The following is a 12,736-nucleotide window of genomic DNA, read 5'->3' as shown; positions in this document are numbered from 1 at the left end:
TGGCTCTGAGGTGTGGGAAGGGACTGTCCACCCACTTCTATCCTTCACCCTCCTTTTTAACAAGACACAGTTGGTTTCTTCTTTCTCAGAAAGTTGTTGCATAAGATGTATTTTTTAAAAAAACACTGTCAAGAAAGATAATAACCAGAAAAGAAAATTTTCTCTTGTTTGCTTCAACTGAAATAAAACTGGAGCAACATTCATGACCGGGAGCAAGGTTCCTAAGAATTATTCTTCAAGAGATGGACCTATCAGCTTCCAGCTGGACACTACAGGGCTGCCTTGGTCTTGCAAAGGCAAGAGTTTCATTTAAAATGGTCTTGTTACTGGGGATGATACTACACTTCACTCACGTGCTGTCTGTAATCAAGCCAGGAGCTCCATTTTCACAGAGTACAACACGTGTTTTATTGAAGCACACATCAGAATACATTAAACATTTCTGTTATTCAGAAGAAATCTGAAAAAACTCCAAAACTTTGGAACAGTTATGATCTGGCTGTGGATTTCAGGTCTGGTCCCCAGTGAAAGCACCCAGACCCAACATGCCTGAGCTTCGAAAAGGCCTCAGTACCTTTCCAGACCTTGCACAAATAACCTTGTTCGTAATTTTAACCATGGCATTCATCTGCCCTCCATGTGCACACGGAGATGTGAGCAGGGTTTCAACAACACAGTTTTGAGTTGTAGATGGACAACTAGTACTGACATGGTAGAGTTAAACTGACTTAATTGTGCAGCAGAAAGCGGCATGTACAACTTCTTTGAACGTCCCATGGGGACTATCCGATGGACTCTCTTGGAAGAGCTCTGCCAGATGTCCAGGCTCTGTACGTGCGTTCTGGTGTCACGTGACCATCTGGCACCCACCAGTTAAAAAAAATACATCAGTATGAGGTGTTTTAACTTGTTGGCCCTTTTTGAGTGCTTGCATAGACTCCTTTAACACACTGGGAGGAGCAGAAAGGAAGCAATCACTAAGAAGTGGTACAGGGACATGGAGCAGTCAGTTCTGGCACAGCAAAACTGAATGTTCTTCCCCATTTTACAGAAGCAAGCAACTTTGGGAGACTGCTGTCAGGCCCTTTTCCCAACTAGGGCATCAGCGGTTTTCCCTGCAGAGGCCAGCAGAAGATTTTTCTGTTGTGACACACTGTTTGGCAGCAGCAAACACTATTTTTGCTTTCCTCTGAGACACGAGAGACTTGCTTACAGCTTTGGATGGCATGTCATGCACCAGTTCCAGCAGCTTGGAATAATCTGGTGGACGCAACTTCTTCATGCATGGAGGAATAAACCAATTTCAAATCAAGGAGGTGCTTCCCTTCCTCTGTAAGGATGGGCATAGCTGCAGAATACCTTCCTGCAAGTCATTTGGGCACTTCATGTAACACCTTCCTGCTTAGACAGGGACTGACAACACTGGTGGCACCTGCAAATCCCAAGCTTGTAGCGCAGTACAAAGCATAACATTCAGTCTTTCCTACTATGGGCTTTAAGGGTGCCAGAGAGTACAGCGGAGTAACTGGAGGCAGACCGAGGAGAAGCATAGCTGGAATAGCTATTTTCTGCAATCTCCTGTACACACAACCCCTGCACATCTTTTCCAGTGTTCAGGAAGCACCAAGCTGAATGGCACGAAACAGATTAAGCCCATGGCTGCAATGAAAGCCATTACTGTCTGATTGCCACGCGGTGATCCACATTGCACGAGTCTGAAGGACCTCGTTCCAGATCCTAACAGCCAGGCATCCCTAAAATCACACATCTGCCATCACAAAAAGCAATGACTGGCTTTCACCTCATTAATCTCAACAGGCACTGCAGCCTCCAGCCACACTGCTGGGCCCCTTTACTCCAGAGTAACATGCAGTGGATCAGCATCACTAAGCATTGACTGCTGATGTCTATGCACACCATGGGGAGCAGTTAATTTTCCAAGGCTGTTTGTCTGGCATATGAACTTTTTTTTATTTATAAAGGCCATACATGCATGAAACCTGTTATGACCCTCGATTTCTGCTCCACACAGAGCAGAGACTACTTACAGCGATGTTCACTGCTGTACATTATGCAGGAAGGAAATGCTGATGTTAGCAGGAACGCTGCACGTTTTAAAGATCCGATTCGAATGTCACTCCTGTCTCCTCCTCCTGATCTCAGCGCCGGCTTCCATGCTTTGACAGCGGGGGGCACGATCCAAATCCCACTGGCAGCAGTGTGAAAGCTCCCACGTGCTTCATTAAGTTTCAGGCATTTTCAAATGCGTAGTTCAAAGCACAGGAGAAAAAAAGAAAAAAACTCTCCCTTCCAACCTTCCTGCAAGAGCCTGGGACACCAGCCCATCACGCGAGGCCAGGTGCCTGTCTCTCCCGCAGCACTGCATGCTGCCAGATGGCACATCGGGTCACCTGGCGCCCAGCCTGCGTGACCCAGCTGCCAGTTTGGCACACACAGTCCTGCACCCGCCGCTCCAGGCTGCAACAGAGCGCTAAAATAAATTTGTTTATCAAGATAAAAATGCTTTTTGCAAGATCAGCCGTGGCTCCAAGGTGACCGAACCCTTTCTGAGGGGGTGTGATGCCAGTCCTGGGAAGGGACCAGGCAACAATGGCTGCCTGTCCCAGCAGCAGTAGTGCGTAGGGTGCAACACAGAGCCACCACAGTGGCCCGTCCTGCATCAGACCCGGCCTTCATCAGATCTGGCATCCCCATTTCAGCAGCATGGTGTGAAACCTGGCCAACACCAAGTGTGAGAGACAACAGGATCTGGACACTGCTGTAAGACTTGGCAAAATACCTGGAAGTGCACACCTGCCACTGTCATAACAGCCACAGACTGACTTAAAACCTAAAGCATGGCCTCCAGAATAAGTCTTCACTTCCACTGCCGGAGCTTTCCCAAAACCTGTGCACGATCTGACCACCAGAACAGAAACCTCGCCACAGACCGCAAGCACAAGGACTCGTCTCTGGCCCTGCTAGGAAGTCACCAGTCACAGGGCACCTGGAGGCAAAACCAGTGGGCCCTTCCAAAATGATGCCGTGTAACTTAACTTCTGATAAGCACAACATGTTATTTCCCAAGGTAGTCTTCAGGTAGCTACCACTCAAATAATATCTGATGATCTGGAAAACCAGGTCTTGGGGAAAGAGCCTTGTCAGGTGTGTTTTGGTGTATTTTTAAAGCAAGGTGACAAAAACTGGCAGATTCACAAACACAGAAAATATAAATTTTGTTTGGTATCCAGATTAAAGGGATGCTGAGCTTGTATCACTCGCTTCTGTTATAAACCAGGTAAGGAAACTCAGTAACACTGGTCCCTGTAGAAAATACACACTGCCAAAAGTGCTCTTCAGTGAAAAGTTCATATGGAAAACAGCTCCTCTCTGCCACCGTTTAAGCATCTGATTCCTACAAAAATTGTTTTCTCCAGCCCTCTGAGATAAAAATCCAGTCACCAAAAATTTTTTGCTCCCTAGATTTGAGAGACAATGGTACATCAAAGAAAGCATAGGCCAACGCAGCGCACGAGCCATCTGGGCAACAGCTTTTCCAAGGCCCCACAGCAGCATCTCCAACCCAAAACCTCTTCCCTTTGGTTCTTTGAAATCTACTCTAAATTTTTTTGATGTCTGCATAAAGCACAACCCCACTGCCTGAGTCAACCTAGCTAACATAAAAAATGAGCGCCTCATGGGCGAAACAAGGCGAGACCATACCATTTGACTTTGGAGCCATTCGATCAGGGTCTCTGCCGTTGAGTCCGGGACCTGGCAGCGCAGCCCCTCTCTCTCGTCCGCTTCCATCATCTCCAGCAAGCCCCTCAAGTCCTCCACCAGGTGCAGTGCCCGCAGGCCCCCCATGAAGGGAGAGGTGGGGGACTGGCAGTCAAAGATGCCATTGGAGTACTCCAGCGCCTTCGAACCTGGAGGGAGCAAAATTGCATGGCATCAGGCATAAGGCAAGCAGGTCAGACACACAGCAAGGCTCAGAGATGTAAGTGGTGGCATTTGCTCTTGGCGGGCATTTATCTGAAACAAACTCGTCGCTAGTGCTCGATTCCGTCCGCACCATGCAGCAATTTGGAGAAGGGCAAGCCCTTGCCGGCATGCTGTGTGGATGGAAGCTCCAGCAGGAAGGAGGTGGGCTGATCTGACAGGGGATGTGTACACCACAGCCGTGCCCACAGGCTCAAGGCAGGGGCTGGGCTCCTGCTCCCCAGGGTGTATCGGAGGCACTAAGTACTGGGGGGGAACAGGCTCTCCTAGCGCTCCGAGTCACCCTGTAGGGACTGCAGGACCCAAGTCAGACAGTGACGGTGTCCAGAGGAAACCATGCTCTGCATTTTACAGGTAGGAATATGTTATGCTGCTCCAAGGCACTGGAATTTTTTAAAAACAATTAAAAAATATATAAAGATAAATAAAAAACCCAAATCACTTCTACACAAGAACAAATTTTAAACCCAACAGTTTGATGTGGTAGCCCTGACATCTGCATGTTAATAAAGAGAAAAATCTCCTATCTGCATAAACTCACAGTACATATATTTGACCTACATTAAAAGTTGCTATATCTTAAGTCAGGAAGAAAACTATGAGTTCAGGATTAAGGTTGATTTAAGTCAACCTAGCTAATTCCAACTGTAATTTCAGCACACTGATTTGTGACCTTAATACTGTAATGCCTCGGGCACAGTGAGACGTGTTCATGACAGAGCATCATTTGTACTGTCAACTTTTGGAAACTACAGTGATATGCCATATATGCACTTCCATGAACTTTCATTCCTCTCATCTGGCAAGCCACAAAAATGCAAGTATTCTGCTAATTCCCTCTGAAAAAAACGAAAGAGAAATAATCCCCACAACAGCACAGGATTGATGTCCCTTTGTTATATTACTTTATAGGTCTGTCTCAACAGACACATGGGTAAATGAAGTCTGTGGTGACTTCAACATCTCAACACCACATTTTATTTTTATATTAAACCTCATCCTGCCATAATCAACTTAGGCTCTTGGAAACAGATACACGATTGGATCTAAATACCAGTATCTACTTATGGAAATTACTAAAGGTACAGCTTAGAAGTATTTTTAGAGATCATTATGATCCAACTGAATCCACTTTACATGTGTTCCTGCTATGTGTCCTTAATATCTTTAGAAAAAGTGTAGAGAAAATTCATTGTTTAAACAAAGCATCCACCATATGATTATTTTTTTCCCTAAGGGAAATTACTCTAAGTGGAACTATTAAAGACTTTATAACTGTGTTGCTATCCTTGCAGGGTATTTTTTTCAGTTTGTTTGCATAGCTCTGCTGGAATAGGATTAAACTATTAACTTCTTGCTGCTTTGCTCCTCTATGTTGTGTACTTATACTATTTTATGACTCACTAGACTCAACTTAAAAGCAGAAGCTGTATACTTTGCAATGCCTCTCCTTGTCCACTTACAATTTACAGGTACTTTTAAGTTCAAGGCAGGTCCAAACCAAATATTTGGACCCAAAGCATCCCAATTTTGAAAAAAAAAGGAAAATTCAGTTTAAGTTTTAGCTCTTCAGATTTGAGAGAAGTTCAGAGTAGCCAGTATTAGGCAAACTTACTCTTCCTGCCTTGTAGCAGCTCTTTAAATACAGTCATCCTGGATTGAAACGTGCCTTGTCCTTGACTTTTTTGGTGCTGTGTGCACCAGATGAACTGCGTCTGCCACTTTGAGCAGCATTTTGTTAAAAGACAGAAGAAAAACTACTATCCATTTAGCTGTGTCTTTTTTGTAAAAGTCTGTGCAAACTCTCCACTCCGTTTACTTGTAAATTCTAAGCTATAACAGAAGACACCAAACACAGTTACCAGCGCATTCCCTTCTAAGCCTGAAACTCTGCCCTCCCAGTATGAGAAAGGAGGACCAAAACAGCTAAATGAATAAGCTGCCCTGAGTGCTTACCTGCTATAATGCCATCCATCTGCTCCAGAGCCGCAGCGAGCATGTCACTTGCATCACTCATCATCTTCTCTCTTCTCAGGAACAATCACCAGCTACACCATTAGGAGCAATAAATCACCAGTAGTGTGAGTTGGATCCAGAGCCTCGAGTCTGCAATTTAACCTGCAAAAGAGAATTTAATTTCACTGCACGTTCTCTGAATGCAGACACCACAGCTGCCAGACCAGCAGGAAGACTGGGGCCGTTTGCTGACCACAGGAAGACTCAGAGGTGTTCACCACCAGGCACAAACTGGCATCAAAGAATCAAAGCACCAACCTGATGATCCAGTTCCTACTGTTGGTCAGCCAGTGACCTGCCCCTGCCCACAGATACCACTGAGGGGGCATCCCATAGAAGACAAAGGTCTATCACTAAAAGGAAGCTGCAACCCAGTAATGAACAATGCGTCTACCTGTATTTTTTCTCCCCAAGAATTTGTTGGTACAGAAAAAGAGGAGTCTTATCATTTGCCCAAGGTATCTGGGTGTCTAACAATCCAGAAACCCCAAGCATGCAATTATTTGCCTACAGGCAGGAGATCTCAAACGCCCATGCCTCGCTGGATGTAGCGTCCATGCACAGAATATCCCTCCAAAGACGCTGCTCTGCGCTTAGCAGCGCTTCAAGCTGTAATGATGCAATCTGATCTTATCCTAAAACTTTTGAAAGTCAGAAGTGGTCCCCAGAGGAGTGCTTCCAGCAGAGTCTGGCAAAGCGAACCTGCCCCACATGCTGCCTGGGCAGGTGAAATAGTAGATACGAAATCCCGATGGGCTACAAGTTGGCACTTGCTGAAGTGGAGCTGCAGAGGTCAGAGACATACCCAGTCCCTCCACCCCAGCACAATGGACACACAAGTCACCAATAGCCCAGATTGCCATGGCTTTAATCTAAGACATGCCAGACTACTTCTGATATAAATACAGTTAGGGAACAAAGCTAAACAAACACCAGGAAGGAAAACTCGCTTTAACCTTTTGCATACCCTGCCATTTGGTTTTTGTATTAGGCCGCAATGCTGCTGACATTTGCCCCAACATAAGCAATTAAGAAAGTTGTTCACAGTATCTCTGGCATAAGTCCTGGAAAAGAGTCTACTAAAAAAAAAAAAAAAAACAAACCCAAACCAAAAATTCATGTCATAAACTGAGTTTTCCCTCCTACGAGTCACTTTATTGTTCTGACCCAGCTGGGAAGTAGCTCTTAATGGAGGCTGCCAGCTAGCTTTGCTGAAATACTATCCTTAAAATGCCAACAAACATTTAATCTTCTGTAACAAAACTTTTATTACACAGTCGGTCCAAACCCTAAGGTAACTTTTGAATGACAGCACAAAGACTACTGCACTTTTGACAAATGCCTTGCTTTATTATTTAGTTGCCAGAGTCAGAAAAGCCAAGAGAACTTCAAAAAGTCAAAATACCTGTAAGTTAAGGTGTTGCAACTCTTAAAAAAATGCAGTAGCATCATAACTGAAGACTTCCAGCCTTCCAGGAGGAAGCCCCCACTTTTAAACACAATGTAAATATTAAACTTCAAGCAGTACAGTATCTGCCAGAATATGCAGATCCTACAAGACACTTGGTCTGGTGCCTCTGCATCCGGTAAAAATGAGCACAAAACGCAGCCTTTGCAAACACATTCACTTGGACAACACTGTAGACGATCTTGGTTTTTCTCCTTTAGGGTTTCCTGGTTCTGATAATCAGGTCCTGCTCAAGTATGGGTGTCTGTGAACGCAGAGTGTGGATGGTCTGTGATGGATTTTCCTCTGAAGGCAAAAAGCACGAAGAGGGAGCCCAGGGCTGCTGCTGCCTCAGGCAAAACACCGATTCCTCATAGCTCTAATTGGAAAAGGCCCAACAACGCAAAACACCCATAAACCCACAACAGTCAATTAATGTTTGGGAATCAGGGATTCCCACAATCTTCCCAATGTGCATAAACACCTCCTGGGGGGAGTCAAGAAGACCGAGCCAGACTCTTTTCAGTGGCACCCAGTAACATGATGAGGCAAGGGGCAAACATTAAAACAGAGGAAATTCCACTGAAGCATTAAAAGGAAAAAAATAATTAAAACCTTATATTTAAAACAAAAGTTCTTAAAAAGCTTGTATACTGTGAGGATGGCAATCACTGGAAAGAGCTGCCTTTTTGGGGTCTCCATCCTTGGAGCAACTCACAGCCTGACTGGACCCTGCATGGCACAGCCTGCCCTGGGCATCCCTGCTTGGGGCGGGGGGTGGACTGGAGACCTCCAGTGGTGCCTTCCCACCTCAGCCATCAGTCAGCTCAGCGCAGCTCACAATCAAGCATTGAATACAGTACTGAGGAAGACTTAGTACTAGGAAAAGCCTACTGGAGGATAAGAATGTGCTAAAGAACAGTGCTCCCTAATCACGTTTGATCACAGTGCATCCCTTGTTTCTCACCTTCTGCCTAGGAAAGACATTAAGTGGGGGCAAGGAACTACTAATTTATACTTGCATAATAAAGCCATGGCTCATAGGCATAGAAAAATCACCACCCTTGTGCTTCATCCAGGCACAACCAACCCTCATGTTTCCAAAAAAAGATCTCCTTGCTTGGTTTTATCCATGGTTGTCAAAAAACCCTCAGACAAGAGCAGCAGTGGTACCAGCAGCATCCAAGAGACCTCCAGTGTCTACCCCACTGTTACCTGGCCCTACATCCAAGGAAAGAGACACGTGAGTCTGTACAATGCTTCCTCCACTGCTACTGCAAAAGGAGCAGCAGTGAGAAATTTTAAGACAAAATTTAGTGAAGCAAGACCGTGAAAACACACTGATCTCCAAAAACCCTTCCAACACTCATGGAGCATCTGTTAGCAGCCCGACCAAGCCTACAGCTGAGAAACTTGAAGAGATGAAATAAAAAAGAACAAAAAGTCTCCAAGCTGAACAGCTGGAGATAACACAATAAAATCTCATTTTCCTCATTATTTGGTTCTAAAAGTGGTCATTGAAAACTAGCCTGGAATAGCACATCCTGCTCTGGCCACCTTCCCAGCACATTGCAGCACATCTAGCAGTCAGGAAGTAAAACCGCTGTGATAGAAAAATAATATTGGAGGCATCCTTCTCCGGTAAGGGCACGGAATCTCTTTTATCCTTTGCACACCATCATCAGCACACGGGGAACGGATGGGCAGGGGGGAAATCAAAGACCTCATACACCAGTGGACCAAAGAACCATACTGCATGAAACAAGAAAAAACAACAAACTGCAGGAGGAAGAGGGTGGAAAGGGGAGGTGCAGAGGGAGTCAAAGGCAGGCAATTATTAGACAGAAGTCATAAATCAGCAGCACTTTGTGGATTATAGGGATGAGAACAATAAACACCAGTGGATTAATCCCTGTGCCTACTGAAGGGCACCAAGACTGCTTCTGACTTCACAAACTTCAAGAAGAGCCTCGGCTGACTGCTAACACAGCAGAGCTTTCCCGATATGTATGTTCCTTTCTTTACCCTTTCCTTTCTATGGCTTTAGTCAAATAGAAATAAAAGCTAATAGAAAACTCAAGGCTTTTGAGTTTTGCTGTTGGCAGTGACTAAGGAAAATCATGCAGTCAGGTAAATGAACAAAAATCCATCTTGGAGAAGTGCAGTGGAGCTCCTTAGGAAAATGAGGCACTGCTAATATTTCAGATGATGTCAAGCAGTTTAAATTATTTTCATCCATGAAATCAGAAAAGAAGGGAAGAAGAAAAAAAAAAAAAAAGGAAAATCCTCATTTTAACACAGATGGATCTATGACACAGCAGATGAATGAGAAACCAAGGTGAGCACAGGAGACAGAGGCAGACACACAAAATCCACCCCTGGCATAACGCCATCGAGAACATACCTGGGAGGAAAGTACTGACAGCACCCCGTCTGACGGACCATTTAAAATAAGTTTTCTCTTGCTTTCCAAGAAAATGACAACACTTACCTTCCTGCGAGTGCAATCAGCGCAAGGTAGGGCAGGGGTGTTGTTTTTACAGAGATAGACCCCCTTTTTAGAGCTCCCAGCTGAATACCTTGCTCACACCGACAAGAACAAGCACTGCTTCATCAAGGCTGTATTTACAATCCACCATTAAAAAATAAAAATAAAATACAAATGCAGCTATTTCTACTACCAGTTACGATTAATCTTATCACTAGCTGGCATTTCTACCACATCCCTGGCTGTGACAGAGAAGACATTATTTGGTCTTACTTGCTTAATGTCCCCTCCTCTGGTTTGAACACACCAGCCGGTTGCTAGGGCTATGCTGTTCACTTTTCAGTAGGTGGAGATTTTTTATTTTTATTTTTGAATGACATACAAACCCTCTGGCTACAGTGCTTATGAAGATGTATTCCAAACAGCTTACAGAGAAAACAAAATAGCTGCCCTGCAAATAAATCCAAGGAAAGCTAGAAAAAACCAAGGGGCTTTGTGAATGAGAACTGCAGTCCACTGGATGCAAACAGGAAAGCTGCCTGAATGTCAATTTCAAAATCAGGCATTTAATTAAGATGGCAGACTTAAAAAAAAAAAAAACAAACAAAAAAACCACTTAAACATTTCACATATGTAGGAAATTACAGTCTCCCCACTCAGATGCTGTCTCTTTCCTAGATCAAACACCACACACAGAGGCATCTAAGGGCAACACCTTCAAACCTGGTGTTTTTTATTTATTTTGGGGGTGGTCTCATTCTGGATGTCCACCTGCCAAACACACCATGCTTAAAAACCCAGAGTTTCACAGAGCTGAAGAGAATCGGCTGCCTGCTAGCAGGTCTGAAGGCCAAAAGGACACGTTGTGCCCTGCATGGAACCTCTCCAGGGAAGGGCAGGGGCTGCCCTCTTGTCCCACTCACCATCCTCTTTGTGCACAGGCTCTGCAAATGCTCAAGTGCTTGGCAAGAAAGCATCAGCTACAGGTTATTTTTATTATATGATGCAATAAGATGGATGACTTGAGTTTCCCAGCTCTCCTATTCCTACCAAATGTTCCTTAAGTGAGGAAATTTCGATACACAGAAAGTAAAAATCTTAATTAGGGCTTGTTTTTGAGAGCTGTAGAGAGTAAAAAAAGGATGCCCAAGAGCAGGCTGTTGCCCCAGAGCAGTCTACCACAAAAATACAACAACAAAGCTAATAAATTGCAGTCATCTTTTACTATTCTACCACAAAAGAAAGACCCTAAATTTCACCCTGCTGCCACAATTCATATCCCTGCATTCCTGGTCCTACACACACAAGATGACTGCGCAACAGGTCTGAAGCATCTTATGGATTCATCTCTATCGCCTTACAATACTAAAGCGATACATCCTTAGCAATTTTTACAAGGTAAAGTTGTTTCATGAAGATAAACGCCACTTCAGACATATAATGACACCTATTTCTGCTTTTTCTGGTGGGCCAGAAGAGAACACAAACACGCAGACTTATCTGCAAAATACATTTCAACCACAAATAAAAACCAGCTTTGAATGAATTCAATCTAAATCTTTGACAGAATTTCTCATGGGATGTTTTGAAGATACTCAACTATAGTGCCACCAGTCAGTAGCATTTTAACACTTAATGATTAATATATTCAGCTACTTTACACTAGGAGCTATTAACATTTCTTTTGACTCTATTTCATACCTTCCAGGCCTGAAATAAGAAATTAAAAAAGGAAATGGATCCTTGTTGAATACATTGCTCTGGTGTTTTCCAAGGCAAGAACAAATGAAATTTAAAAAGTAAAACTAGGAAATGCTGAAAACATCTTAATGGGAATAATGTAAAGAAATATCTTAGCATGAGGCTGGGACAGGAAACTAGGCAGGTCCCAAACATGCTTTGAGCTGTGTCATTCAGACACTGTCCCCCTTCCCCGGGGAGAGGCCCCGGGTGCCAGGTGGAGGCAGGTACCACTGCTCAGCTCCCTCCCAGCCATCGGCACGCTGCCCTGGCTGCACTGCAGTGGCCGGACAGCCATTACACACAGGCTGAGGCAAGGAGGTCCGCTGAGACAAGGCACGTCCTTTGGCTGGTCCTTTCCCCTCCAAGTCCTCCATTCCAGGAGGATGGCTATAAGGAGCATTGTCCCTGGAGTGGGAGCCCAGTGGGGCCAGGCTTAGAACCCACCAGTCCGTTGGTCCAGCACCCTCCAAGGGCCCCAACGCTCGGTCATGCAAAAAGGATAAACATTATTATGAATAAAAACCAACCCAAATGTTAGCAAAAGCTTACTTAAACTGATAACATCTATTTGGTTTTATATATATCAATAAATGTCTTGAATTTGCTGAAGTCTAGTCAATGACATCAAAGCAATGCTGTTCTCATATTATACAGAACTACAAGAAAGCAACAAATGTCCCTTTGTTCCCTAACTCTAGATCCTTTCTTTGTTCCCTGAATTTCATTATTTCTTTATTACAGAACAACCATTATTTATTTATTTTAACTGATAAAAATGAATGGAAGCACACTGAGGCTGAAAGCCTATCCCACAGTATGTAAGAAATGTCTTGAGATAAAAGGTATTAAGCCATAGAAAAGACTTAAAAGTATTTAAGAGCATAAAGCACCAAAGTCCTTCCAAGATACGATTTTTTATACCTGGCAAAAACTAACCTCAAACCACAAAACAACTTTTATTACCAACCACCTCAGTTGCATTCTGCCTTGAAATTTGTTAAATGCCTCGATTGTGAGGCAAAAGCAAAGCCTCAACAAGA

General features: G+C 44.1%; 1 protein-coding gene across 7 annotated transcripts in view; it reads right to left on the bottom strand.

The window, feature by feature from the left end:
* The window catches only part of PPFIBP1 (PPFIA binding protein 1), a 119,585-nt gene that overhangs the window by 49,477 nt on the left and 57,372 nt on the right, over nt 1–12,736 (bottom strand). For all 7 annotated transcript variants that reach the window (XM_055807250.1, XM_055807249.1, XM_055807253.1 and 4 more), the window contains exons 3-4: nt 5,959–6,120; nt 3,724–3,929 (exon numbers count right to left, since the gene is read on the bottom strand). In XM_055807250.1, the coding sequence (XP_055663225.1) occupies nt 3,724–3,929; nt 5,959–6,022 (270 nt within the window). In that variant the 5' untranslated portion in view covers nt 6,023–6,120. The remainder of the gene's footprint in view (nt 1–3,723; nt 3,930–5,958; nt 6,121–12,736) is intronic.

The sequence above is a fragment of the Falco peregrinus genome, chromosome 6 (genome assembly GCF_023634155.1).
Source record: "Falco peregrinus isolate bFalPer1 chromosome 6, bFalPer1.pri, whole genome shotgun sequence".
Lineage (NCBI taxonomy): Eukaryota > Metazoa > Chordata > Aves > Falconiformes > Falconidae > Falco > Falco peregrinus.
The sequence above is the reverse complement of the archived record's forward strand: the minus strand, read 5'-3'. Positions and strand labels throughout refer to the sequence as shown.